Source organism: Boleophthalmus pectinirostris, unplaced genomic scaffold, assembly GCF_026225935.1.
Source record: "Boleophthalmus pectinirostris isolate CB_2022bp ecotype Guang Dong unplaced genomic scaffold, ASM2622593v1 HiC_scaffold_14, whole genome shotgun sequence".
Taxonomy (NCBI): domain Eukaryota; kingdom Metazoa; phylum Chordata; class Actinopteri; order Gobiiformes; family Gobiidae; genus Boleophthalmus; species Boleophthalmus pectinirostris.
Window position 1 is genome coordinate 25256289 of NW_026571047.1, and position 26113 is coordinate 25282401.

General features: G+C 39.6%; 1 protein-coding gene across 1 annotated transcript in view; it reads right to left on the minus strand.

Annotated features, from left to right (window-relative positions):
* nrxn1a (neurexin 1a) overlaps window positions 1–26113 on the minus strand; it is a 323968-nt gene that overhangs the window by 103263 nt on the left and 194592 nt on the right. The window contains exon 15 of the mRNA XM_055150076.1: window positions 22521–22547. Within this exon, the coding sequence (XP_055006051.1) occupies window positions 22521–22547 (27 nt within the window). The remainder of the gene's footprint in view (window positions 1–22520; window positions 22548–26113) is intronic.

Consider the following 26113-nt stretch of genomic DNA (forward strand, 5'->3'; position numbering starts at 1 on the left):
ACTGCTCGTTGTGGGAGAGAGGAGAGAGGGATGAGAGAGAGGGGAGAGAGGGAGGAGGAAGAAGAGAAGGAGGGACGAGTATCCATCCTGTTACTGGAGATCACTGCCTGCTGTGGGAGAGAGAGAGGAGAGAGAGAAAGAGAAGAGAGGGAGGAGGGAGGGCGAGTATTCATCCTGTTATCATGGATCACTGCCCTCTGTGGAAAAGAGAAGAGGAAAGGAGAGAGAGAGAGGGAAAGAAAGAGGAGAGGGAGAGAGAAAAAGAAGAGGGAGAGATAAAGAGGGGGAGAGGAGAGAGAGAGAGAGAGAGGAGAGATAAGACAGAGGGCACGAGGAGAGAAAGAGTGAAAGAGGGGGAGTGGAAACGGAGGAGGGATCACTGCCTGCTGTGAGAGAGAGAGAGGGAACAAGAGAGAGGGAGAGAGAGAGAGGGGGAGCAGGCAGAGAGAAAGAGAAGGAGAGGAGAGAGAGATGTTAGAGGGAAAGAAATGAAAGGAGAGAGGAACCACAGAGAGATGGAGATGGAGAGGAACGGGGAGGGAGAGTAAGATGAGCATGGAAGGGACGGGAGAGAATGAAGGATAGATAAAGAAAAGGAAAGAGAGAGAAACTTATAGAGGAAGAAGGAGAAAGAGAAACGAGGTAAGGAAGAGGAGAGAGAAACAAAGAGAGACGATGTGAAAAGGATGCAGTACAGACAGAGAGAGAGAGAGAGAGAGAGAAAAGAGAGAGAAGGGCAGAGGGTAAGAGAGAGAGAGCACGAGAGCAAGAGAAAGAGCGAAAGAGAGAAAGAGCGAGAGATCATTTTGGGTCAGACTGCTGCAGATGGAAACTAGACGAGACCAATATTGACAAACCAGGACAGTAACAGAGGCTCAGGAAAAGAAAAAAACTTTACAACTTTTGAAAAAATAAATTATAACTTCGGAGTTTCAAATACATCACAACATTTTTTTAGAACAATATTATTTAAAACAGAAGAGGACAGCTAAAATAAATGTGGTTAAAAAGCAGATTTGAGTTCTCCAATAGAAAGTATCAGGTCCAACATTTGTGGATTTATCTTCTGGATATTTCGTGGCAAAGTACAATCAATAGGAAATGTGGTTTTGTCCCCATCTGGCCGTATGAGATCATCACATTCTAGAGAGATTAGATCAGCATTGAGGGGCAAATAGGTCAAACGCAGAGGGCACATTTCCCTACGGGGCAATAAAGAGCACATTAAAGGTCTCAGATTACACAAAATTGACTCTTGTGAGCGTTAAGCCACGGTATAATGCTGTCATCTCCTCAAAAACATATCCAGAGTTGCGTTTTGTTCCATTCACACATGTTTGAGTAATCCTGCATTATTAGTCTGTCTAGAGCTGCTCGATTATGGAAAAAACTCATTATCGTGATGATTTTGGTCAATATTGAAATTCAAAAGATTAGTTTTTAGTTACACGATGCATTTATCCAGCGTTTCTCTCTCAAAAAACACTGTTGTTGATAATGAATGCAAAACTTCTAAATTGAAAATAAAGAAAGGCTACAAATATGACCCTTAGAGCAGTTTTGCGATGTATAAAACATAAAATGAATAAAATATACATAAATTTATCCAAAATAAACTATATATCCTGTAGGGGTGTAACGCTATCCAAGTCTCACGATACGATATCATCACGGTATGAACCTCATGACACGATATTTATTGCGATATCGTGGGAAAGTTCATGATATGGTGGGGAGGTTCACGATTAGGGATGTAACAATATCCAAATCTCTCGGTACGATATTTATTGTGATATTTTGGGGAGGCTAAACAGCTAAAACTGTTAATATGTGACTTTTTCCTTGCCTTGACAAGACTTAATCCAAAAAACTAAGACTTAAAAGTGTTTAGAACTGTTATTTCTTCTTGTAGTCTGTGCACTGAAATGGAGCAAAGGATCATGGTCTATGTAGTTCCCTCTGTTTTTGTTTGTTTGTTTGTTTTTTTTAGCTATTGTTGCACCATAACTCTTAATTTAAGCAAAGAGACTTGTAATTTGATATATTGTGATGGTCCATGATATTATTGTGAGAACTTTGACGAACGATATCACGATATTTTGGTTATTGTTACATCCCTAATATCCAGCTGTTCTACAATCTCTATATTGAAATAAATAAAATAAATGTACTTATTTATATAAAAAAATGTATAGCGTTTCAACTCGACTATATGAGTTTGGAATTTGTTTGATGCACAAATCGAAATTTAAATCATTGCACAGCCTTTAATTTGTCTACATGTCCAACGCTCCAAATGCTCTGGTCCACCTTGTGATGTCATGTAGTGGTAGTTTTCATGTTAGCAGGTCCCTTTTACCTTTCATTCATTAGAGATTGGCATTTCCAGAGCTGAAATTAACCAACTGATTCTAGTGAAGGCGAATGGAGTTTAAAAACACATTGGAGCACTTCCTGTATCACCACATGACGTCACAAGGTGGAGTGTTTTCCATTTGAAAGAAGAACTCAGCCGAAATATGCAGGATTTGTGAGTTAAACATGTGTGAACGAAACAAAACACAACTCCAGGTCTGTTTTTGACAGGGAAATAACATTATAACTAAGGCTGGGTATCATTAAGAAGTTGCAGATACGATACATACCTCGATACATCGGCCACGATACGATACACTTTTCGATACAGTGAGCTTACGGTTCAGTGAAAAAAAGGCTAAATCATGACTGTGATACTTAAAGTTTACTAAGTTTGTGCAAAGTTAATATGAAAAACACCAAATTTACCCATCAAAACAGTGAAAATGTCAACACTTTTGCAGCTCTTACACAAAATAATTTAGCAAAATACACCAAAAATTACTCTTGGCGCACGATATCGACACTGTATCATCAAATTAAACGATACGACATACCAATATTTCAATATTTTTGCGTACTCCTAATTATAACAGATCTGAACAATAGCGTAACATGTGCCCTTTAACCCTGACCTGACGCCGCGTTCGCAAAACGGCCGCTCCTTTTGGCGGGATAACATACACTTTAACTCCCGTCGGAAAGTATACAGCCTTGATCAGAGTTAAGCTCCCTAATTTCGCTGTCTTTAATGGCTGCCGTTTACGAGGATCTATTTCAAGGCCCTTTGAATCTCCAGACGCCTGCAATGAAGGATTTACTGGCAATGAAGCGAAATGAAACGCAATTTAAACAAAGATCTGGAGACGAGCGAAGACAGAGAGATGAGAGCTGTTAGCAAATATATATTTCAGATCACAAAAACCAAAGCTTGCAGAGATTATAAACAGTGGGATAATAGGAATGACAAAACTGCTTTTCATCTTTCATTAGCGCCAAATAACACGTGGTTTTTCGGTCGGATAAAACGGGAATATCTCTTACGTGGTGGTTTTTATATGACTGCTGAGTTTGCGATTTGGCTTGGCGCCTGGCTTTTAAATACATTTTTCACTACCCCCACCCCTCCGCCGCTTCCCTCCTCCTCCATCTTGAATATCAAATGTATAATTCATTGTATGCACACGGAGAGGGAAAGTGCAAGAGACTGAACTGCTCACTGACTCAAGCTGGGTTTTGTTGGAGAATACTTTTGGGTAACCGAAATATCGTGATATCATGTCGTCAAAAGTCTCGCAATAACATCGTGGGCTGTCGGAATATATCGAATTACAAGTTTCTTTGCTTAAATGCGTGGTTTTATAGAAGAAACAGCTTGTAAACATCGGGAACTACATATCCCATGATTCATTTCAGCGCAGACAACCTGAAGAGATATGTTTTTGACTTGAATTCTTGGGATTATGATGGAAATAATTCACACCAAACTCTTGTCAAGGTATTTTTAAAGCAAAAAAGTGTCCTGTCTACAATTAGATCAGCCTCTCCAAAATATCACATACACTATCCATAAACCTTCACTAGAATCATTTGGATCATTTCAGCCAATCTCTACTAAATGAAAGGTAAAAGGGAGCTGCTAACTTGAAAACTACCACTGCATGACATCACAAGGTGGACCAGAGCATTTGGAGCTTTGGACATGTAGACAGACTTAAGGTTGTGCAATTAATTGAATTTTGATGGCAATTTTGATTTGTGTGTCAATCTCCAAACTCATGTAGTCAAGTTGAAATGCTTAACAAAGTTTATTTTTGGATATTGTTTATATAAATAAGTATTTTTATTTATACATTTTTTTTAAATATAGAGATTGTAGAACAGCTGGATATTAGGAATGTAACAATAACTGAAATATCGTGATATCGTATCGTCAAAGTTCTCACAATAATATCGTGGACAATCACACACATCGTTTCTGTGTCCACAAGTCTTCCCTATCCACACAGCTTTGAGCATATTTGTTTAAGGTTTTTCAGAAATGAAACTTAAACCCACATGGCTAATTTGCATAAACTAAGCGCTCAAAAAAACAGCTCGCTCCTTGTGCGCTGATGTGGTTCAGCTTCTGTCGGACTAAAGGACACGACTCAGTGGAATATGAGTGTTGTTTCTGTGACAGAGGATGTTCTGCTGATGGTGAGTCTGTTCTGCGTTTCTGTCGTGTTGTAGATGGTTCATGTTAAACTTTTCAGAGATTATACGTCTGCAGGTCATGCACATAGACCGTTTATATGAATATATTCCAGCCTCTTAGCGTTTTGCCAGTGAATTACTTCACCTACATCAGAGTATCAGTGTTTTCAGGTGTCCACACGGTGCTGGATCAGATCTGTACTCAGTTGAATTCGTGGGAGCTGGCGGCACCAGATCGTTCTGTCTCTGGAGCCGTTTTCAATCACATTAGTGTGGACGAACACTGCATCCACAACGAAAATGATTCGAATACGTACCAGTTTTGTGTGTCCCTTAGTTTAATCACTCGTTTTTGTGTAGACCTGCATGACCCCTTTTGTGGCACAAAACTCATCGTATTGTATGTTAATCCTGGTGTTTTATTTCTTAGTTTGGTTATTTTCTGAGCACATTTTAGCTGGTTTTAAGTTAAGTTAAGTTTATCTTTTACATTCCTGTTAATTAAACATTACTTCATTTATTCCATTTTTCCACCTTTTTTTTTTGTGTTGTTGTTTTTTTTGTTACTTCCCTGACCCCAAAGAGCTGGGTCGTAACAGAGCTGTTAACTTGAAAACTACCACTTCATGACATCACAAAGTGCACCACAGCATTTTGAGCTTTAGAGATGTAGACAGACTAATACTAAAGGATTACTCAAACATGTGTGAATGAAACAAAACACAACTCCAGGTCTGTTTTTGATGAGATAACAACATTATAACATAGTTTAAATCTCACAAGAATCCCTTTTGTGTACTACAGGACCTTTAAACCAGGACTAAACCAGGACTCTTTTCTTCCTAAATCAACATAAACACAACAAAATACTCCTTTTAGTTAGAACAAGCCCGCGTACCACCGCCATTATTCAAATGAACATCTAAAATGGGGTTGTCAGACTTGTAGCGAAGATAGCAGCGGCTGTGAGATCCTTTCCCATCGCTTCTGCGCGTGTGGCTAGCCAGCGCCGTTTCTATGGCAACTGGAGTCGTCCATTTCACCACCTCTTTGCCGTCACCGAGCCGTTTTTTTTTTTTTTTTTTTTTCCTCTCTTCCTGATTTTTCTCCCCCTTTTTTTCAGCGCAGTCGTCGTGACAAGAGGACCACAAGAGGGTATTAACAAATCTGCGTCGCCGTAAAGGGGTTTGGGGAGAAGCAGAGTGAAAATGAAGGAGAATAAATAAATGATAAATTACATGGCGTAGTGTAGAAGCACTGGGGGGGACCCTCTGTGTAGACAAACTCGTGTGAGAAGACAACAGGAAGCAGACGCCGGGTTTCAATCAAGAATTAAAGCTCCTATAAACACAAACGTACGCAGAGTTGTGTTTAGTTTCATTCATGTTTGAGTATTTCTTGTAAATGTAGATCTAAATGACGACATACTGGGAGGGAGATTCACTGTTGTGGTTTATGAAGGTTGTAAAAATGTACTAAATTAAACAATAGACCAAAATAAACAAATAATAACGTTGCTTATAATAGTTGAAAACAAAATTCCACATTGTATCTGGGAAATCCTGGTTAAATTTAAGGTTATTGTTATACATTATCCAGTGATTTTTCTTTCAACACAAACAAAAACATGAAATTAAAACTAGATTTAAGGAGGATTTTTTCTTTTTTTTTGTTGTTGTTACAGTGAGCACCGATTGACAAAAAAGTAAAAGTACAAATTTCTATATTCTAGCTGTATTTAGAGTAGGGCATCACTAAGAAGTTGCAGATACGATACATATCTCGATACATAGGCTACGATACGATACGTACCTCGATACATAGGCCTCGATACGATACGTACCTGGATACATAGGCCTCGATACGATACGTACCTCGATACATAGGTCTCGATACGATACATACCTCGATACATAGGCCACGATACAATACATCTCGATACATAGGCCACGATACGATACATATCTTGATACATAGGCCACGATACGATACATATCTCAATACATAGGCTTCGATACGATACATATCTCAATACATAAGCCTCAATATGATACATATCTCGATACATAGGCCTCGATACGATACGTACCTCGATACATAGGCCATGGCATAATACATATCTCTATATATAGGCCTCGATAAGATACATACCTCGATACATAGGCCACGATACGATACATATCTCAATACATAGGCTTCGATACGATACATATCTCAATACATAAGCCTCAATATGATACATATCTCGATACATAGGCCTTGATACGATACATATCTCGATACATAGGCCATGATACGATACATATCTCGATACATAGGCCATGATACAATACATATCTCGATACATAGGCCATGATACAATACATGCCTCGATACATAGGCCACGATACGATACATATCTCAATACATAGGCTTCGATACGATACATATCTCAATACATAAGCCTCATATGATACATATCTCGATACATATGATACGATACATATCTCGATACATAGGCCATGATACAATACATATCTCGATACATAGGCCATGATACAATACATATCTCGATACATAGGCCATGATACAATACATGCCTCGATACATAGGCTACGAAACGATACATACCTCGATACACTGACCATGGTACTAAATATATCTTGATACATAAAACACGGTACGATACATATCTCAATACATAAGCCTTGATATGATACATATCTCGAAACATAGAACATGGTACGATACATATCTTGTTACATAAGCCACAATACGATACATATCTCAAAACATAGACCACGATACGATAAATATCTCGATACAGAGGCCTCGACACAATACCTCGATCCACAGGCCTCAATACGATACATATCTCGATGAAGTGCACTTTCGATTCGATACAATACATTTCAAATTGATTCGATACGGTTCAATAAAAAATAAAAGCTAAATCATGGCTGTGATACTAAAAGTCTTTGTTAAACTACTTCTTGTGCAAAGTTCATAAGAAACACAAACATTTTAATCATCAAAACAATGAAAATGTCAAATGTGTCGCATAAACGATCAATAATGTATCATCATATTAAACGATACGATATAATGATATTTCAATATTTTTGCATTCCCCTAATTTAAAGTGGAATTTGCAAGAGTGATCAGGTTTCAATGAAAAATATAATAAATGTGATATTTTAACAAGTTATAATGAGTTTAAGTGAGATACAAACCAGGATTCACTGAAATATGTAATAAAAAATAAAGGGATTTCAACCAACCTTACTCACTGCTGAGGTGTAATTTAACACACATTCTCATTTCTGTCTTTGCTACAGCCACAAAATTTGTTCAAATTTCTAAATATTAAAAACCCGAGCCAACAGGACCCGTGTATTACGAGTGCGCTCGGCCTAATCGTCCCACAATGCAACACTGTCACTAAAATCCCTCATGTAAAGTTTGTCAAGAATCAAAACAACAAATGCATAAATCCTCTCCACAGCTGCTGGGATAAAGGTACAGCAGACGGGAGCGCTCCTGTCGGCGGCGTCACGGAGAAGTAATTAGCAGGTCCTAGCTCCTGTGTCCTAGCTCCTATGTCCTAGCTCCTATGTCCTAGCTCCTAAGTCCTAGCTCCTGTAGTGCTCCTGTCTGCCTCAGCACAGAGAAGTAATTAGAAATATCCAGGGTGAACTAAACCAGCTACCTCCTAAGTCCTACATCCTAAGTCCTCGTTCCTACATCCTAGCTCCTAAGTCCTAGCTCTTATATCCTATCTCCTTTAACGCTCCTGTCTGCCTCATGTCGGAGAAGTAATTAGTTACATACACAACCAGCCAGCTCCTATATCTTAGCTCCTAAATTTTCACTCCTAAATCCTAGCACCTAAGACCTAGGTACTACGACCTAGCTCCTAAGTCCTAGCTCCTTTAACGATCCTGTCTGTCTCATGACGGAGAAGTAATTAGTCACATACTAGCTCCTACGTCCTAGCTCCTAAGTCCTAGCTCTTATGTCCTAGCTCCTTTAACGCTCCTGAGACGTAATTAGTTACATACCAGCTCCTAAGTCCTAACTCCTACGTCCTAGCTCTTATATCCTAGCTCTTTTAATGCTCCTGTCTGTCTCATGACGGAGAAGTAATTAGTCACATACTAGCTCCTATGTCCTAGCTCCTGAGTCCTAACTTCTATGTCCTAGCACCTAAGTCTTCGCTCCAAAGTCCTAGCACTTAAGACCTAGATCCTAAGTCCCGCCTCCTACATCCTAGCTCCTAAGTCCTAGCTCCTGTAGCGCTCCTGTCTGCCTCAGCACAGAGAAGTAACTAGCAATATCCGGGGTGTACTTAATCAGTTAACAAGTCCTACATCCTAAGTCCTCCTACATCCTAGCTCCTAAGTCGTAGATCCTAAGTACTCCTACGTCCTAGCTCCTAAGTCCAGCTCTTATATCCTAGCTCCTTTAACGTTCCTGTCTGCCTCATGACGGAGAAGTAATTAGTTTCATACTAGCTCCTATGTCTTAACTCCTAAGTCCTACCTCCTAAGCCCTAGCTCCTAAGGCCTAACTTCTACATCCTAGCTCCTAAGTCTTCACTCCAAAGCCTTAGCACCTAAGACCTAGGTCCTAAGTCCTGCCTCCTACGTCCTAGCTCCTAAGTCCTAGCTCCTGCAGCTCTCCTGTCCACCTCAGCTTCTAAATTTTCACTCCTAAATCCTAGCACCTAAGACCTAGCTCCTAAGTCCTAGCTCCTTTAACGTTCCTGTCTGCCTCATGACAAAGAAGTAATTAGTCACATACTGGCTCCTATGTCCTAGCTCCTAAGTCCTAACTTCTATATCCCACCTCCTAAGTCTTCCCTCCAATGTCCTAGCACCTAAGACCTAGATCCTAAGTCCTGCCTCCTAAGTTCTGCCTCCTATGTCCTAGCTCCTAAATTTTCACTCCTAAGTCCTAGCACCTAAGACCTAGATACTACGACCTAGCTCCTAAGTCCTAGCTCCTTTAATGCTCCTGTCTGCCTCATGATGGAGAAGTAATTAGTTACATACACTTAACCAGCTAGCTCCTATGTCCTAGCTCCTAAGTCCTAGTTTCTATGTCCTAGCTCCTACAGTTTCACTCCTAAGTACTAGCACCTAAGACCTAGATCCTAAATCCTAGCTACTAAGCCCTAGCTCCTATAACGCTCTTGTCTGCCTCGTCATACAACATCCGTAGTACACTTAACCAGCTACCTCCTCAGTCCTACCTCCTAAGTCCTACCTCCTATGTCCTAGCTCCTAACTGCTTGCTCCTTTAACACTCCTGTCTGCCTCGTGACGTGTGAGTAATTAGCAAAAATCTGGAGTGCACTAAACCAGCTAGCTCCCAAGTCCTACCTCCTAAGTCCTAGTCTGTCAACACTAGCTCCTTTAAGTCCTCACTCCTAAGTCCTAGCTCCTCTGCTGCGTCCCAGCGCTCCTGTCTGCCTCGTGAGTCGTGACGGAGAAGTAATTAGCAATATCCTGAATAGACTTAACCAGCTACCTCCTACAGGATGTCGTAACTCCTAGGTCCTAGCTCCTAAGTCCTAGCTCCTAAATGATAGCTCCTAAGTCCTATTTCTTAAGTCCTAGCTCCTATTGTGTGAAGAAGTAATTAGTATTATCCGCGTGTACACTTAATTATCAGATAGATCCTAAATCCTAGCTCCTTAGTCCCTGACTCCTACATCCTAACTCCTAAGTCCTATTCCTTGTGTAAACCAAAAAACAAATAATTCTTAAAGGTACAGTGTGTAACTTTTCTGCTCGTCTCCGTGAAAATGATCATATTTTGCGAGAAATGGTGCACAGGATGATTTTGGGCTAATCTGTCGCCATGGAAACGGCAGGGTGAGTTACTGGGCAGGTCCGTGGAGAGGCGAACACACTTTTTTAGCAAGTCCAACATATAGTACACATGATATAGTGAGAAACACACTATACCCTCCATCAGAAAAGTTACATAGTGTGCCTTTAAATATGACGGAATATAAAAAATGAGATGTCTTTTTGAAATAAACTCATCTTAACGATTTGCATTCCCATAAAAGAAGAAGAAGAAAAAAAACGAACAGTCCCACGCTCCTATATAGCTCCTCGCTCCTTTCTCTCTTTGTCTATTAGGTTGTAATTTCCCACAGCCGGCACTTCACCTGAACGCCTCATTCTTGGCTCCTGCCTCGAAGCGCAGTTAAAAATGTACTCAAATCTTTCAAAAGCTTAAGAGCCATGGGTGTAATTAAAATGGGTTTTCTAATTCTATCCCTGTCACAAGATGGCGACGTTGTGGAAATGGGGCGGCGGCGGAGTGGTTAGTGCACCTGCCAAGAGGTTGCGGGTTAGATTCTCGGGCAAGGCTCTCAATCAATCAGTCAGTTCTAATCACACTAGGACGGCAAGATTAATCAAAGTTGGATATAATTAGCAAATCGCAAAGGCTGTAATTACTGAAGTAGAATAATTTCTTTCCCAAACGACAAATATCCAGTTTAATTCTGCATAAAAACTAACCCTGTAGTTTAGATCTGTGCAAACATGTTCTGAAATCTGATTCTGACAGTTCATTTTTCCGTGTTTTTGTCAATTCTTTTGTTCAGCAGAATCCTGTTATTAAAACATAAAAAGAAAATTAAAACTACTCTGATAAACTTGAACTAATCATGTTATACACAAAGTATTTTAAAAAAGATGAAAAAGAATCTGGCCATTATCAAAAATATACTTTACTTTGCAAAATGTGGTTTGAGCAGAAATCCATCCCTGAAAAAGTCATAATAAGAATAAATATAAAAATAAAAATGCAGAAACTGAAAATTTGGCCTAACAACAAAGCAAAATGCAAAACAGCTATAATGACTCGGCTATTATCTCAACATCTTTTATGGAGTTGATAGGAAATGGCAATTTGGGGAGAATGGGTTTTCGAAGTTTTCATAATAATTCAAACTATACTAATATATTTTTATTTTATTTTCACTGTGTACGCAAAACTCTTGTTGACTCTTGTTGTTATAATGTTGTAAACTCCTCAAAAACAGACCTGGAGTTGAGTTTTGTTTCATTCACACATGTTTGAGGTTACGTTTACACTGAAAACAAATCACTGTATCGGAAATAATTTGCTTCCAGACAAGTCGTTTCTGTGTCTGCAATCAAAGTCTTCCCTACCCACACAGCTTTGAGCATATTTGTTAAGTCCACCAAGGAGGTTATGTTTTTGCCGGCGTTTGTTTGTTTGTTTGTTTGTCTGTTAGCAACATAACTCAAAAAGTTATGGACCGATTTTGATGAAATTTTCAGGATTTGTTGGAAATGTGAAAAGGAAGAACTGATTTAATTTTGGGGGTGATCCGGAAGAAATCCTGGATTCTGGATCACTTTGAAATTTTAGTTAACATTGTGGTAAATGGGGCCAAAAATTTAGTTTCTCAATATCTCGGTTAATTATTGACCAAACCCCATGAAATTTGACTCAGGGATGGACAATGGGATCCTCTTTCATATTCCAAAGGCTGATCCGGATCTGATCCAGAAGACTGATTTTATCACAACTTATATAAAAAATAGGGGTAGTCCTTGGCGGAGGTCTGCGCTCTCTGTGCTTTTCTAGTTTACATTTTACAGAAACTAAACTTAAAACCACTTGGCTCATTTGCATAAACTGAGCGCTCAAAAAACAGCTTGTTATTGTGCACTGATGCGGTTCAGCTTCTGTCAGACTAAAGGACACGACTCAGTGGAATATGAGTGTTTTTTCTGTGACAGAGGGATGTTCTGCTGATGGTGAGTCTGTTCTGTGTTTCTATCACCTTGGAGATGGTTCATGTTAAACTTTTCAGAGATTATACATCTGTAGGTCGTACACACAGACCGTTTATATAAATGGACATATCTTCTAGCCTCTCAGCGTTTTGGCGGTGAATTACTTGACCTACATCAAATCCGTCGTGGGAGTGAATTGTTCCAGCGATCATTCCGTCTCTGGAGCCGTTTTCCATCAGTTTAGAGTGAATGAACACTGCATCCGCAATGAAAACGACTCAAATACTTACTAGTGTGGATGGGGCCTGAGTAACCCTTTTTTGTCTTTTCAAGTTAACACCTTATTTTACCTTTAGTTCAGTAGAGATTGGCAATTCTAGAAATCCTGAAATCATCCAAATGATTCTAGTGAAAATGTACGGAGCTTAAAAACACTGTTGAGCACTTTCTGTATTACCATATGACATCACAAGGTGGAACAGAGCGTTTTCAGTTTGAGACAAGAACTCAGCCTGAATATGCTTTGTGTTAAACATGAGTGAATGAAACAAAACACAACTCCAGGTGTGTTTGTGATGCGAAAATAACATTATAACACATCAGACAATAGCGTAATCTGGGCCCTTTAAGCATTTGAGTTATTATAGTTTGTTTATTTTCAAAAAGCACACATGTATTTGAGACGGCGGGACACAAATGGATCAGTGACAGTGTTTGCCGCCTCCCATCGGCTTCAATTAAGTTATATCTGTGTGTTTGGGGCCCATGCAGAGACTTACGAGCAAAACTTAGACTCGGAATGTACAAATTATTTATTACGAACAATTATGTCAGTCTTCCTTTCTTCCTAGAGGGTATTTTTATCATCATAGTTTTATGCTTTAACTACTACCTCTGTTTTTAACACATGATTAATCACAGATGAATCAAAATCACAATATAAAGGTGTATTATGTAACTTTTCTGGTAAGATAAGATCAAATAAACATTTATTCATCTCACAATGGGGACAAAATTTTAAGTAGAACATAGGGCTGTGCAATTAATTGAATTCTGATCGCGATTTTAATTTGTGTGTCAAACAATCTCCAAACTCATATAATAAAGTTGAAATGATTAAAGCTTAACAAAGTTTATTTTGGGATTTTTGTTTGTTTGTTTAGTATATTTATTTAATTTTGTAAATATAGAGATTGTAGAACAGCTGGATATATAGTTTATTTTGGATACATTTGTATTTTTCTGTGCCTTCCAAAGTATATTTTATTCATTTTATGTTTTATACTTTGCAAAATTGCTCCAAGGTACAGATTTATAATCTATAATTATTTCAATTTGGAAGTTTTGTGTAAATTATCAGTAACAAAGTGGGGCTTTTTTTTTGGAGAGAGAAATGATTAATAAATGCATCACGTAACTAAAAAATAATCGTTTGAATAATCGTAATTTCAACATTGACCAAAATAACCGTGATAATGATTTTTTCCATAATCAAGCAGCCCTAGTAGATCAGGTTTGTCTGCATGGAGATACCATAGCTTTGTCTGAAATGTTCCACAGTATGGCATTAAATGTAACTTGCTTGTATTTATTCACTTGCATGTGTTCTGTATCACTAACAAAATACATTTCTTATTTCGAGTCGGGTTGCCTCTTCACAGATCTGACCTAACTTGGTCCGCTGATTGGTCCTGCTTGTCTCCATGGAGATCGATAATTAAAATAAGCCATACTGTGGAATTTTCTAAGCAAAGCAAGAACATCTCTGTGGACAAGCAGGTGGCGTATCCTCCACTGGAAAACTTAAATCTTTCTAGACTTTATAAATTTCTTTCCTTTTCTCCTTAAAGTATGGCTGTAAGATTAATCACAATTTAAGCAACATCACAATTTAAATATTTAAAGCCGTAATTAGCAAATCACAAGAAACATTTCCTCTACAAAAATACAATACTTAACTCTATAATAAAACTCTTACAATCTTAATGCTGCCGATAAAAACACAATTTGATATGTTTCCCGAACGGTTCAGCTCGACCTTAAAGTTTTTGTTATATTCTGGGTGTATTTTGTCCTGGCCTTATCTTTTGTTTGTCTCTTGGCTGCGTTTCACATTTATCAGATTTGCACAGAGCAGATAAAGCACTTCAACATTTGCCATTTTGAGCTGTTTAAAATTCAGAGCCCAACTTCTGCAATTTATTATACTCAGAATAACACTTTCTCTGGTCAGTGGATACTCCTACGTCCTACGTCCTCTACACTATCCTCTTCTTTCTGTTGATACTCTGCAGCTGGAGTCATCGATATTTCCTGGGGGTGTGATGCAAACTGATCTTTAATCCGAGCTTTATTTGAACACAATCTGGTCAAAAAGAGATACAACAGTTTTTTTCAGTTAGTCACTTTCACCTTTTTGTTGAAAATCAAACTCTTAAACAGCTAAACCCTCATAATTGATCAGAGGCTGGTCCATGTACCGTTTGTTCTTTTGAATGTCAATTAAGAACGAAAAACAATAAAATGGAAAACAGTTTGTTATTTCATTATTCTGTTTTAGTGTCAAACAAAAAAACAAAAAAAAAACAAACAGATTTCAACCTCTATTTCCAATATTTAATTTAAAGTTTATTAGTCTCGGTGCCTGTTTTAATTTGGATATTTTATTCTCTCTGGTTTATTTGCCCCGGATGTTCTGCTGCAGTGTCGACCACGGATCTACAATAAAAACTATTTTTATTATAGTTCTACGGAGTCGACTGAACAAAGTTTATCACCTTGCTGCTTCCTGTTTCTCGTCAAGGAGTTCATCAATTACTTTCCAAGACGCAAAAGTAAACGTGTCGTCATGTTTGTCCACAAAATTGCAACGATTTTTCAGGTAAATCCTTCTAGCAGCAGAACTTCCAGGGCAAATTAACAAGAGAATATTTTAAATAAAGTATTTTCATATTTTTTAAAGTGCATTCATAAACGATTTTTATAACAGCAAATAATTTCCGACTTCATGCAGGTCTAACTGGTCACCGGGAATAAACCAGGACTAAACCAGGAGTAAACCAGAACTAAACCAGGACTAAACCAGGACTAAACCAGGTCTAAGACAGATCTAAACCAGGAATAAACCAGAACTAAACCAGGTCTAAACCAGGACTAATCCAGGACTAAACCAGGTCTAAACCAGAAGTAAACCAGAACTAAACCAGGATTAAACCAGGACTAAACCACATCTAAAACAAGACTAAACCAGGACTAAACCAGGTCTAAACCAGGACTAAACCAGGTCTAAGACAGATCTAAACCAGGTCTAAACCAGAACTAAACCAGGTCTAAACCAGGACTAATCCAGGACTAAACCAGGTCTAAACCAGAAGTAAACCAGAACTAAACCAGGATTAAACCAGGACTAAACCAGGACTAAACCAGGTCTAAGACAGATCTAAACCAGGTCTAAACCAGAACTAAACCAGGTCTAAACCAGGACTAATCCAGGTCTAAACCAGGACTAAACCAGGTCTAAGACAGATCTAAACCAGGTCTAAACCAGACTAAACCAGGTCTAAACCAGGACTAAACCAGGTCTAAGACAGATCTAAACCAGGTCTAAACCAGAACTAAACCAGGTCTAAACCAGGACTAATCCAGGACTAAACCAGGTCTAAACCAGAAGTAAACCAGAAGTAAACCAGGATTAAACCAGGACTAAACCAGATCTAAACCAAAACTAAACCAGGACTAAACCACGTCTAAAACAAGACTAAACCAGGAATAAACCAGGACTAAACGAGGACAAAACCAGGACTAATTTTGGACTTCAGAGAGCAAGAGGGAGAACTCTGAGCCTGTGGAGAAGGGTGTCCACAAAGCGCATTTGGGCGACGGCTGCACTTGGCCCCGTGGGGCGTGAAGCTCTTCACCGGTCCTTTTGCCCGTGGTCACCCGATGGTCTACGTGGGTGCATCTCCAAGCCTGTCCCAACACTCAGTCCTGGTTCAGGTCTGGTTTAGCCCTGGTTTATTCCTGTTTTAGTCCTAGTTCAGTCCTGATTTAGCCCTCCTGGTTCAGTCCTGGTTCAGTCTTGGGATCAGTCCTGGTTTAGTCCTGGTTCAGCCCTGGGATCAGTCCTGGTTTAGTGTTGGTTTAATCCTGGTTTAGTCCTGGGATCAGTCCTGGTTTAGTCTTGGTTTAATCCTGGTTTAGTCCTGGGATCAGTCCTGGTTTAGCCCTGGTTTATTCCTGTTTTAGTCCTAGTTCAGTCCTGATTTAGCCCTCCTGGTTCAGTCCTGGTTCAGTCTTGGGATCAGTCCTGGTTTAGTCTTGGTTTAATCCAGGTTTAGTCCTGGGATCAGTCCTGGTTTATTCTTGGTTTAATCCTGGTTTAGTCCTGGGATCAGTCCTGGTTTAGTCTTGGTTTAATCCTGGTTTAGTCCTGGGATCAGTCCTGGTTTAGTCTTGGTTTAATCCTGGTTTAGTCCTGGATCAGTCCTGGTTTAGTCTTGGTTTAATCCTGGTTTAGTCCTGGGATCAGTCCTGGTTTAGTCTTGGTTTAATCCTGGTTTTAGTCCTGGGATCAGTCCTGGTTTAGTCTTGGTTTAATCCTGGTTTAGTCCTGGGATCAGTCCTGGTTTAGTCTTGGTTTAATCCTGGTTTAGTCCTGGGATCAGTCCTGGTTTAGTCTTGGTTTAATCCTGGTTTAGTCCTGGATCAGTCCTGGTTTAGTCTTGGTTTAATCCTGGTTTAGTCCTGGGATCAGTCCTGGTTTAGTCTTGGTTTAATCCTGGTTTAGTCCTGGGATCAGTCCTGGTTTAGTCTTGGTTTAGTCCTCCTGGTTTAGTCCTGGGATCAGTCCTGGTTTAGTCTTGGTTTAGTCCTGGTTAGTCCTGGGATCAGTCCTGGTTTAGTCTTGGTTTAATCCTGGTTCAGTCCTGGGATCAGTCCTGGTTTAGTCTTGGTTTAATCCTGGTTTAGTCCTGGGATCAGTCCTGGTTTAGCCTGGTTTAATCCTGGTTTAGTCCTGGGATCAGTCCTGGTTTAGTCTTGGTTTAATCCTGGTTTAGTCCTGGGATCAGTCCTGGTTTAGTCTTGGTTTAATCCTGGTTTCAGTCCTGGGATCAGTCCTGGTTTAGTCTTGGTTTAATCCTGTTTTAGTCCTGGGATCAGTCCTGGTTTAGCCCTGGTTTATTCCTGTTTTAGTCCTAGTTCAGTCCTGATTTAGCCCTCCTGGTTCAGTCCTGGTTCAGTCTTGGGATCAGTCCTGGTTTAGTCTGGTTTTCCAGGTTTAGTCCTGGGATCAGTCCTGGTTTAGTCTTGGTTTAATCCTGGTTTAGTCCTGGGATCAGTCCTGGTTTAGTCTTGGTTTAATCCTGGTTTAGTCCTGGGATCAGTCCTGGTTTAGTCTTGGTTTAATCCTGGTTTAGTCCTGGGATCAGTCCTGGTTTAGTCTTGGTTTAATCTGGTTTAGTCCTGGGATCAGTCCTGGTTTAGTCTTGGTTTAATCCTGGTTTAGTCCTGGGATCAGTCCTGGTTTAGTCTTGGTTTAATCCTGGTTTAGTCCTGGGATCAGTCCTGGTTTAGTCTTGGTTTAATCCTGGTTTAGTCCTGGGATCAGTCCTGGTTTAGTCTTGGTTTAATCCTGGTTTAGTCCTGGGATCAGTCCTGGTTTAGTCTTGGTTTAATCCTGGTTTAGTCCTGGGATCAGTCCTGGTTTAGCCTTGGTTTAATCCTGGTCTAGTCCTGGGATCAGTCCTGGTTTAGTCTTGGTTTAGTCCTGGTTCAGCCCTGGGATCAGTCCTGGTTTAGTCTTGGTTTAATCCTGGTTCAGTCCTGGGATCAGTCCTGGTTTAGTGTTGGTTTAATCCTGGTTTAGTCCTGGGATCAGTCCTGGTTTAGTCTTGGTTTAATCCTGGTTTAGTCCTGGGATCAGTCCTGGTTTAGTCTTGGTTTAATCCTGGTTTAGTCCTGGGATCAGTCCTGGTTTAGTCTTGGTTTAATCCTGGTTCAGCCCTGGGATCAGTCCTGGTTTAGTCTTGGTTTAATCCTGGTTTAGTCCTGGGATCAGTCCTGGTTTAGTCTTGGTTTAATCCTGGTTTAGTCCTGGGATCAGTCTTGGTTTAGTCCACACGTCTCTCCTCCTCAGTGGCTCTCTGGCGCCCCCCGGGGGAGTCGGGTCTCACCTCTTGAAATCCTCTGTTCTAATCCATCCTTCTTATGTCTTTTTAATTAATTTCACCCCTCTGTCCTTCCCTTATATAAGTTACTTTCTGTCTTCCTTTCCATCATTCTTTCCTCCCTCTCTCTCTCTCTCTTTCTTTCTCTCCGTGGTTCATGTCTGCCTCCATTTTTCTTGCTTTAATGCTATCTGGAGTCCCCTCACTGTCCTCCCCTCTGCTCCTCTCCTGTCCATCGTTCTTCACTAAAATGGCCGCCCTGGAAAACCCTGGCCCTCAGCAAAAATCTCACCACTCCTGTAGTGCGCCCAGATCACTCCTCTCTCTCTCTCTCCTCTCCTCTCTTCCCTCTATCTCCATCCCTTCCTCTTTCCCACTCTCTTCCCCTTATACCTCATTTCCTCCTCTCTCTGTTTCTATCTCCTCTTCGTCATTTCCCTTTCTCTTTTTACATTAAAATTGTTCATCTACTCCTTCCCTCTTTCCCCCTTATAGCTCATCCTCTCTCTTTTTCTATCTCCTCTTCTTCTTTTCTCTCCTCTCTCCACGTTATAATGGTTCGTCTTTCTATATTTCTCTTCCCTCTTTCCCCCCTTATAGCTCATCTCCCCCTCTTGTCTTTTTTTTATGTCCTCCTCTCTCCCCTTTCCCCCCATCTCTCTCTTTTATTACTTTCTCCACTCCTCTCTTTTTCTCTCCGTTCTCTCTCTCCCTGCAGCTAAAACTCACACCTAAATCCGCATAAACATGTATCGGAAGCTCAGACGTGTTGAATCAAGGCCCTGGGGCTTTTGTGCAACGTCAAAAAATCTAATGAAATTAATTTGTAAAAGGTTTTCGCCGAGTTGTTTCGGGATTTAAAATGTAGAATAATAAACTGGAATTCGATTTAATGCACAGTGGACTTCAGGGTAATGAATTATATCAAAAGTGACAATTGGAGTTTACATGAGAGCTTTAATTCTGAATAAAACTCAATTCTGCTTTAAAAAGACCAAGACTTAACTCCTAATAAAAATGATTATTCAGAATAAACTTGATTTCGAAGTAAGTGGGTGGTTTATTCTGATTTTAAAACTGAATTAATTTATTCCTCGATCATGCAAACGCTTATTCTTCTTAAAAATAATTCCAGGCGTTCAGCGCGTTGACTCAGTTTGACTCACAGATCTGAGCTGTAACCTGGTCTGGTTTGGTCTCCATGAAGATAAAAAAGGTTTAAAGCCATACTGTGAAACATCTCTGACAGATACTCCACCAGAAAAGTTACACAATGTACCTTTAAGTATGTGTTGTAAATACTGTATAAATGATAGTTTTACACCAATCAAGAAAGAATTTGCAAACAAAAACGTAAACATACCTTGAAGTAGTATTTTAGAGAGTTCTATTCAAAAGTCCAGCACAATTTACACAAGAAACACATTTTCCTGATACTTTAAACCAGAGGTGGGACCAAGTCGTTGTTTTGCAAGTCTCAAGTAAGTCTCAAGTCTTCGACCTCAAGTCTGAGTCAAGTCCCAAGTCAAATACAGGCAAGTCCAAGTCGAGTCTCGAGTCACTGACCTTCAAGTCTCAAGTAAGTCTCAAGTCTTCGACCTCAAGTCTGAGTCAAGTCCCAAGTCAAATACAGGCAAGTCCAAGTCGAGTCTCGAGTCACTGACCTTCAAGTCTCAAGTAAGTCTCAAGTCTTCGACCTCAAGTCTGAGTCAAGTCCCAAGTCAAATACAGGCAAGTCCAAGTCGAGTCTCGAGTCACTGACCTTCAAGTCTCAAGTAAGTCTCAAGTCTTCGACCTCAAGTCTGAGTCAAGTCCCAAGTCAAATACAGGCAAGTCCAAGTCGAGTCTCGAGTCACTGACCCTCAAGTCTCAAGTAAGTCTCAAGTCTTCGACCTCAAGTCTGAGTCAAGTCCCAAGTCAAATACAGGCAAGTCCAAGTCGAGTCTCGAGTCACTGACCTTCAAGTCTCAAGTAAGTCTCAAGTCTTCGACCTCAAGTCTGAGTCAAGTCCCAAGTCAAATACAGGCAAGTCCAAGTCGAGTCTCGAGTCACTGACCTTCAAGTCTCAAGTAAGTCTCAAGTCTTCGACCTCAAGTCTGAGTCAAGTCCCAAGTCAAATACAGGCAAGTCCAAGTCGAGTCTCGAGTCACTGACCTTCAAGTCTCAAGTAAGTCTCAAGTCTTCGACCTCAAGTCTGAGTCAAGTCCCAAGTCAAATACAGGCAAGTCCAAGTCGAGTCTCGAGTCACTGACCTTCAAGTCTCAAGTAAGTCTCAAGTCTTCGACCTCAAGTCTGAGTCAAGTCCCAAGTCAAATACAGGCAAGTCCAAGTCGAGTCTCGAGTCACTGACCTTCAAGTCTCAAGTAAGTCTCAAGTCTTCGACCTCAAGTCTGAGTCAAGTCCCAAGTCAAATACAGGCAAGTCCAAGTCGAGTCTCGAGTCACTGACCTTCAAGTCTCAAGTAAGTCTCAAGTCTTCGACCTCAAGTCTGAGTCAAGTCCCAAGTCAAATACAGGCAAGTCCAAGTCGAGTCTCGAGTCACTGACCTTCAAGTCTCAAGTAAGTCTCAAGTCTTCGACCTCAAGTCTGAGTCAAGTCCCAAGTCAAATACAGGCAAGTCCAAGTCGAGTCTCGAGTCACTGACCTTCAAGTCTCAAGTAAGTCTCAAGTCTTCGACCTCAAGTCTGAGTCAAGTCCCAAGTCAAATACAGGCAAGTCCAAGTCGAGTCTCGAGTCACTGACCTTCAAGTCTCAAGTAAGTCTCAAGTCTTCGACCTCAAGTCTGAGTCAAGTCCCAAGTCAAATACAGGCAAGTCCAAGTCGAGTCTCGAGTCACTGACCTTCAAGTCCAAGTCGAGTCTCAAGTCTTAGTCCATTTTATCAAGTCAAGTCTCAAGTCCTAAAAATAGTGACTCAAGTCTGACAACTTGCAAGTTCCCAAATCTGATTTAAACATAATTAAATAAATAAATAAATAAATGTCTCATATTAGAGGAGTTTGGGCCCAGGCAGCAGTTATGGAATTTCCAACATTTCCAACCAGGAAGTAAAATGTGAAACCTAAAAATGGGCGACACATTGTTACAGGAGACACAAAGGTTAAAACGGTCAGTATGCATCAGCAAATCTTGCAGAGGCGGCGCAAACATTAGGCAAAATAGGCGGCTGTTTTAGGGCCCCCAAACCTGGAGGGGCCCCGATAACCCCCGATTACAATTACCCTCAGTACCACTAATGGCCGAGACCTCAGAGTAATTAGATTTTCTCTCAATATGACATTAAATGAGAGGAGTTTTACTTTTAAACAATAATCATAAGAAGAAAAAAAAAATAGCAAAAATGTAATTGTACAAGCAAAAAAAAAAAAAAAACTACTTTCAGCTCTGGTTTTCTAGTAGGCGACCAAACTAGTAAGACAAGTCTCCAACCCACCATAATTCAAATAAATAGAGATGAGCATGTCTCAAGAACAATGGGGAAAACCAGACAATAAATATAAATATTTTAAAAAACGGTGCATTATAGTGAGGACCCCAAACTTAATTTCGCCTAGGGCCCCCAAATTGCGAACTCCACCACTGAATACTTGGTCTGTTAGCTCATGGTCTTTCTAGAATTATGGTCTACTTCCCAAAGTTAAAAAAAAAAATGGAGTTTTCAAGTACTACAAGATCTAAACCAGTTCTAACAGGACTAGGCCAGGTCTAAACTAGAACTAAACCAGGACTAAAATCACAAATTATTCCTAAAAATGGACAAAAACAAAGAACGTTGAGTAAAATGTTCAGTATAAACTTCTGTTCTGGATGAAAGCGTGTTGTGTTATTGACAGTGATCGTGAACAGGTCTGTGGGTAGTGCAGCTTCAAGAATCCACGATAAAACAGTCGACAGTAAAAATAGCCATAGAGTGACACACAGAGAAGCCCACTCATTCGCACACGGAGAGTACAGAGAGGAGGGAGGGAGGAACGAGGGAGGGAGGGAGGAGGGGACAGGGGGAAGAGAGAGGGGGGAGGTGTAGGGTCACTTACTGGCTGTACAGTTAATCCTGATACAGTCTGGAGGAAGAGCAGAGCAGAGGGTTAGAGCTGCCCACAGAAGAGAGCCCACGCCCGGGGACGCTCCCATCAACACACCCCTGTCCACCTCCAGGCGCCGGACCACACTGGAACCAACTCTCCCAAGAAATCTATATTATTTTTATTTATATTTATCTGTATACTACAAATATTCTGTGTAGGTCTATGTAATATTTCATGATTTGGCTGACAAAATAATTGACACTGCAAGAAAATACATAAAAGTTCTCCATTTTATAGAAGTGTACTGTTTGTGGAAATTAAAATGAACAAAAAGGAAGTTTTTATGAATGATTTTCCTGATTAAGTCTTGGGTTTTGTCTTTAAGAATTTATTTGTCTTTAAGAATTTATTTTTGACCCAGTTTGACTGCAGTAAATGAAGGCAAATGTATTGTTTGTTTTCATTTTTTTTGTTTCATTTTTTGCACTGGATTTATTGTGCAAAACGTTTCTCATATCGAGCATGTCTTATTTTTTTAAGTCTTATTTTGGACAGTAATTGTTATGGGGCTGTGTGATATTTTGTGATTTGGTTGATAAAATCATTGTTACTGCAAGAAAATACATATAAATTCTCTGTTTAACTGAAGTGTACTGTTTGTGGAAAGTAAAATGGACAAAAAGGAAAGTTTTATGAATGATTTCCCTTATTAAATTTTATCTTAGTCTTGGGTTTTGTCTTTAAGAATGTATTTTGACCCAGTTTGACTGCAGTAAACGAAGGCAAGTGCAGTTTTTGCTTATTTCTAAAGTCTTATTTTAGTTTTTAAATTGCAAAATTATCAGCTGATACGTGTATTTTCCATAATGAGGAGACTTTGGTGAAGTCGCAAAGTCTTTAAGAAATTAAAATGGACAAAAAGGAAGGTTTTATGAATGATTTTCTGTATTGAATCTTGGGTTTTGTCTTTAAGAATTTATTTTTGACCCAGTTTGACTGCAGTAAACGAAGGAAAGTGCATTTTCTGTCTTCATTTAACTGGACTTACTGTGCAAAACTTTTCTCATATCCTGCAACTTTAATTTCTAAAGTCTTATTTTAGTTTTTAAATTGCAAAATTATCAACTCATACAGGTATTTTCCATAATGAGGGGACTTTGGTGAAGTCGCAAACTCTAATTATCTACTCTGAAGTTGGACAGTAAATTGGTATAGGGTTGTGTAATATTTCGTGATTTGGCTGATAAAATAATTGATACTGCAAAAAATACATATAGTTCTCCATTTTATAGAAGTGTACTGTTTGTGGAAAGTAAAATGGACAAAAAAAAGCAGGTTTTATGAATTATTTTCCAAAAGAAGTCTTTAAGAATTGTCTTTAAGAATTTCTTTTGACCCAGTTTGATGCAGTAAATGAAGGAAAGTGCATTTTCTGTCTTCATTTAACTGGACTTATTGTGCAAAACTTTTCTTATATCGTTCACCTTTAATGTCTAAAGTCTTATTTTAGTTTTTGAATTGCAAAATTATCAACTCATACAGGCATTTTCCATAATGAGGACGCAAAGTCTAATTATCTACTCTGAAGTTGGACAGTAAATTGGTATAGGGCTGTGTAATATTCTGTGATACAGTATTGGCAAGAAAATACATCTAAGTTCTCCCTTTTACAGAAGTTTAACTGTTTGAGAAAAGTAAAACGGACAAAAAAGCAGGTTTTATGAATGATTTTCTGTATTGAGTCTTGAGTTTTGTCTTTAAAAAAACATTTTGACCCAGTTTGACTGCAGTAAAAGAAGACAAATGCAGTTTTTGTTTTCATTTAACTGGACTTATTGTGCAAAACTTTTCTCAGATCGTGCACCTTCAACTACTAAAGTCTTATTTTAGTTTTTGAATTGCAAAATTATCAACTCATACAGGTATTTTCTATAATGAGGAGACTTTGGTGAAGTCGCAAACTCCAATTTCCTACTCTGAAGCGAGACAGTAAATTGGTAGTTACAGTAATAGCTGATACACTTGGCTTTGTTTATTGCTCTATATGCGTCACTACTCTACAATATTGTGAGAAAATATAGCATCAAAATTAAATAGGGGCTTTTAGTAACATTTTTATATAATCTATTTAATAATTGTTAATTGATAGAACAAAAATCCAAGATAAATTAAACAAAGCAATGGATTAATGTGTTATTTAGCTTTAAAAATGTTTGCAATTCATAATAAATATTGAGAATTAATTAATTACAGTTTTGCATAATATTTTCCTAAACATATGAACTAAAACAATATATTTTCCAGGAGAGTGAAAGGTCCCAGTGTGCGCCCGGTGCCTATTGGCTGCTTTGGTTTGAGTGACATTTCCAGCCTCCAATCAGAATCCTCCAGAGACTGAGCTGGGCCAATGGCGTCAGAGTCTCCGTTGACATCTGACCCGCCCCCTCCGATCCTGCCGCTCACCCAAAGCACAAATCTCCGCCAAAAACGGGAGATTTGAAAACATTTTGGCCATTTAAAGGTTTTACCCAGAATGCCTTGGTGTGTCGTGAGGCGTCAACCACAGAGAGGCGTGGCTGCAAACAACCAGAGACCAAAAAGAGCACCAAAAACTGAACCGCAGATGTGATTATGTGAAATAAATATGCCTCAAATATATATGTAGAATTCAAAACTGCAAGTAATTCAATTTGTTTATTCATGGATTTCAGTTCCACCATTGACACCATTTTGAGGACTTTAGGCCGTTCAAAAGATGTACCATATTCTTCAGACTATAAGGCGCAATAGCAATAATGCTGAATTCTCTCGTCTGTTTTCATACATAAGGCGCATTAAGAGAAACTAACCGACGACACTTGAGACTGATCTCGTAGCCCAGGAGTCCACGATCCATTGGCAGATCGTGGCGTAATTTGCTCGGCGTTACCTCGGAGTGGATAATTAAAGTTTTTTTTTTTTTATTTCCTACGAGGAGGACTCAACTTAGCCTGATTCACCAGCCGGTTTCACGTCATAGAAACCGTCTGACCTCATTTGCTCGTCCGTAGGAAAGTACTTTTTTTTATTTAACCAATCGCTGTTATTTGGTCGTGAAGTATGTACCGTACTAACTGGTATATTAAGCTTTTCCCAAATCCCGTAGGAAGAAGGGCAATAACGTCTTTCCCCTTATTAAAATTCACTAAACATTCTCTTTGTTCCGGCTTTAAATCGTCAATCTCGGAATCGTTGGCAACACAGAATATACGGCTCTTCGCTGATTGTCTGGTGCCCGAACTCACACATCCTGGGGTTTTTGCGAACCGTCTAGTGTATTCCGATTCCTGACCAAGTCGCTGGAGAGAAATGAAATTGAGCGGAGACACTAGGTGCCAGCCTGGCTAGACTCAAATATACATTGAGTAATAATGTGTACACGCACATTTGTTTACGTTTTACAGAAATGAACCTTAAAACCACATAACTAATTTGCATAAACTGTGAGTGCTGAAAAACTGTTCGCTCCTTGTAAACTGATGCGGTTCAGCTTCTGACAGACTAAGGATCATAAATTGGGCTTTACTCTGCGAGGCTCCTGAGTACAGCAGCCATAATGCTCT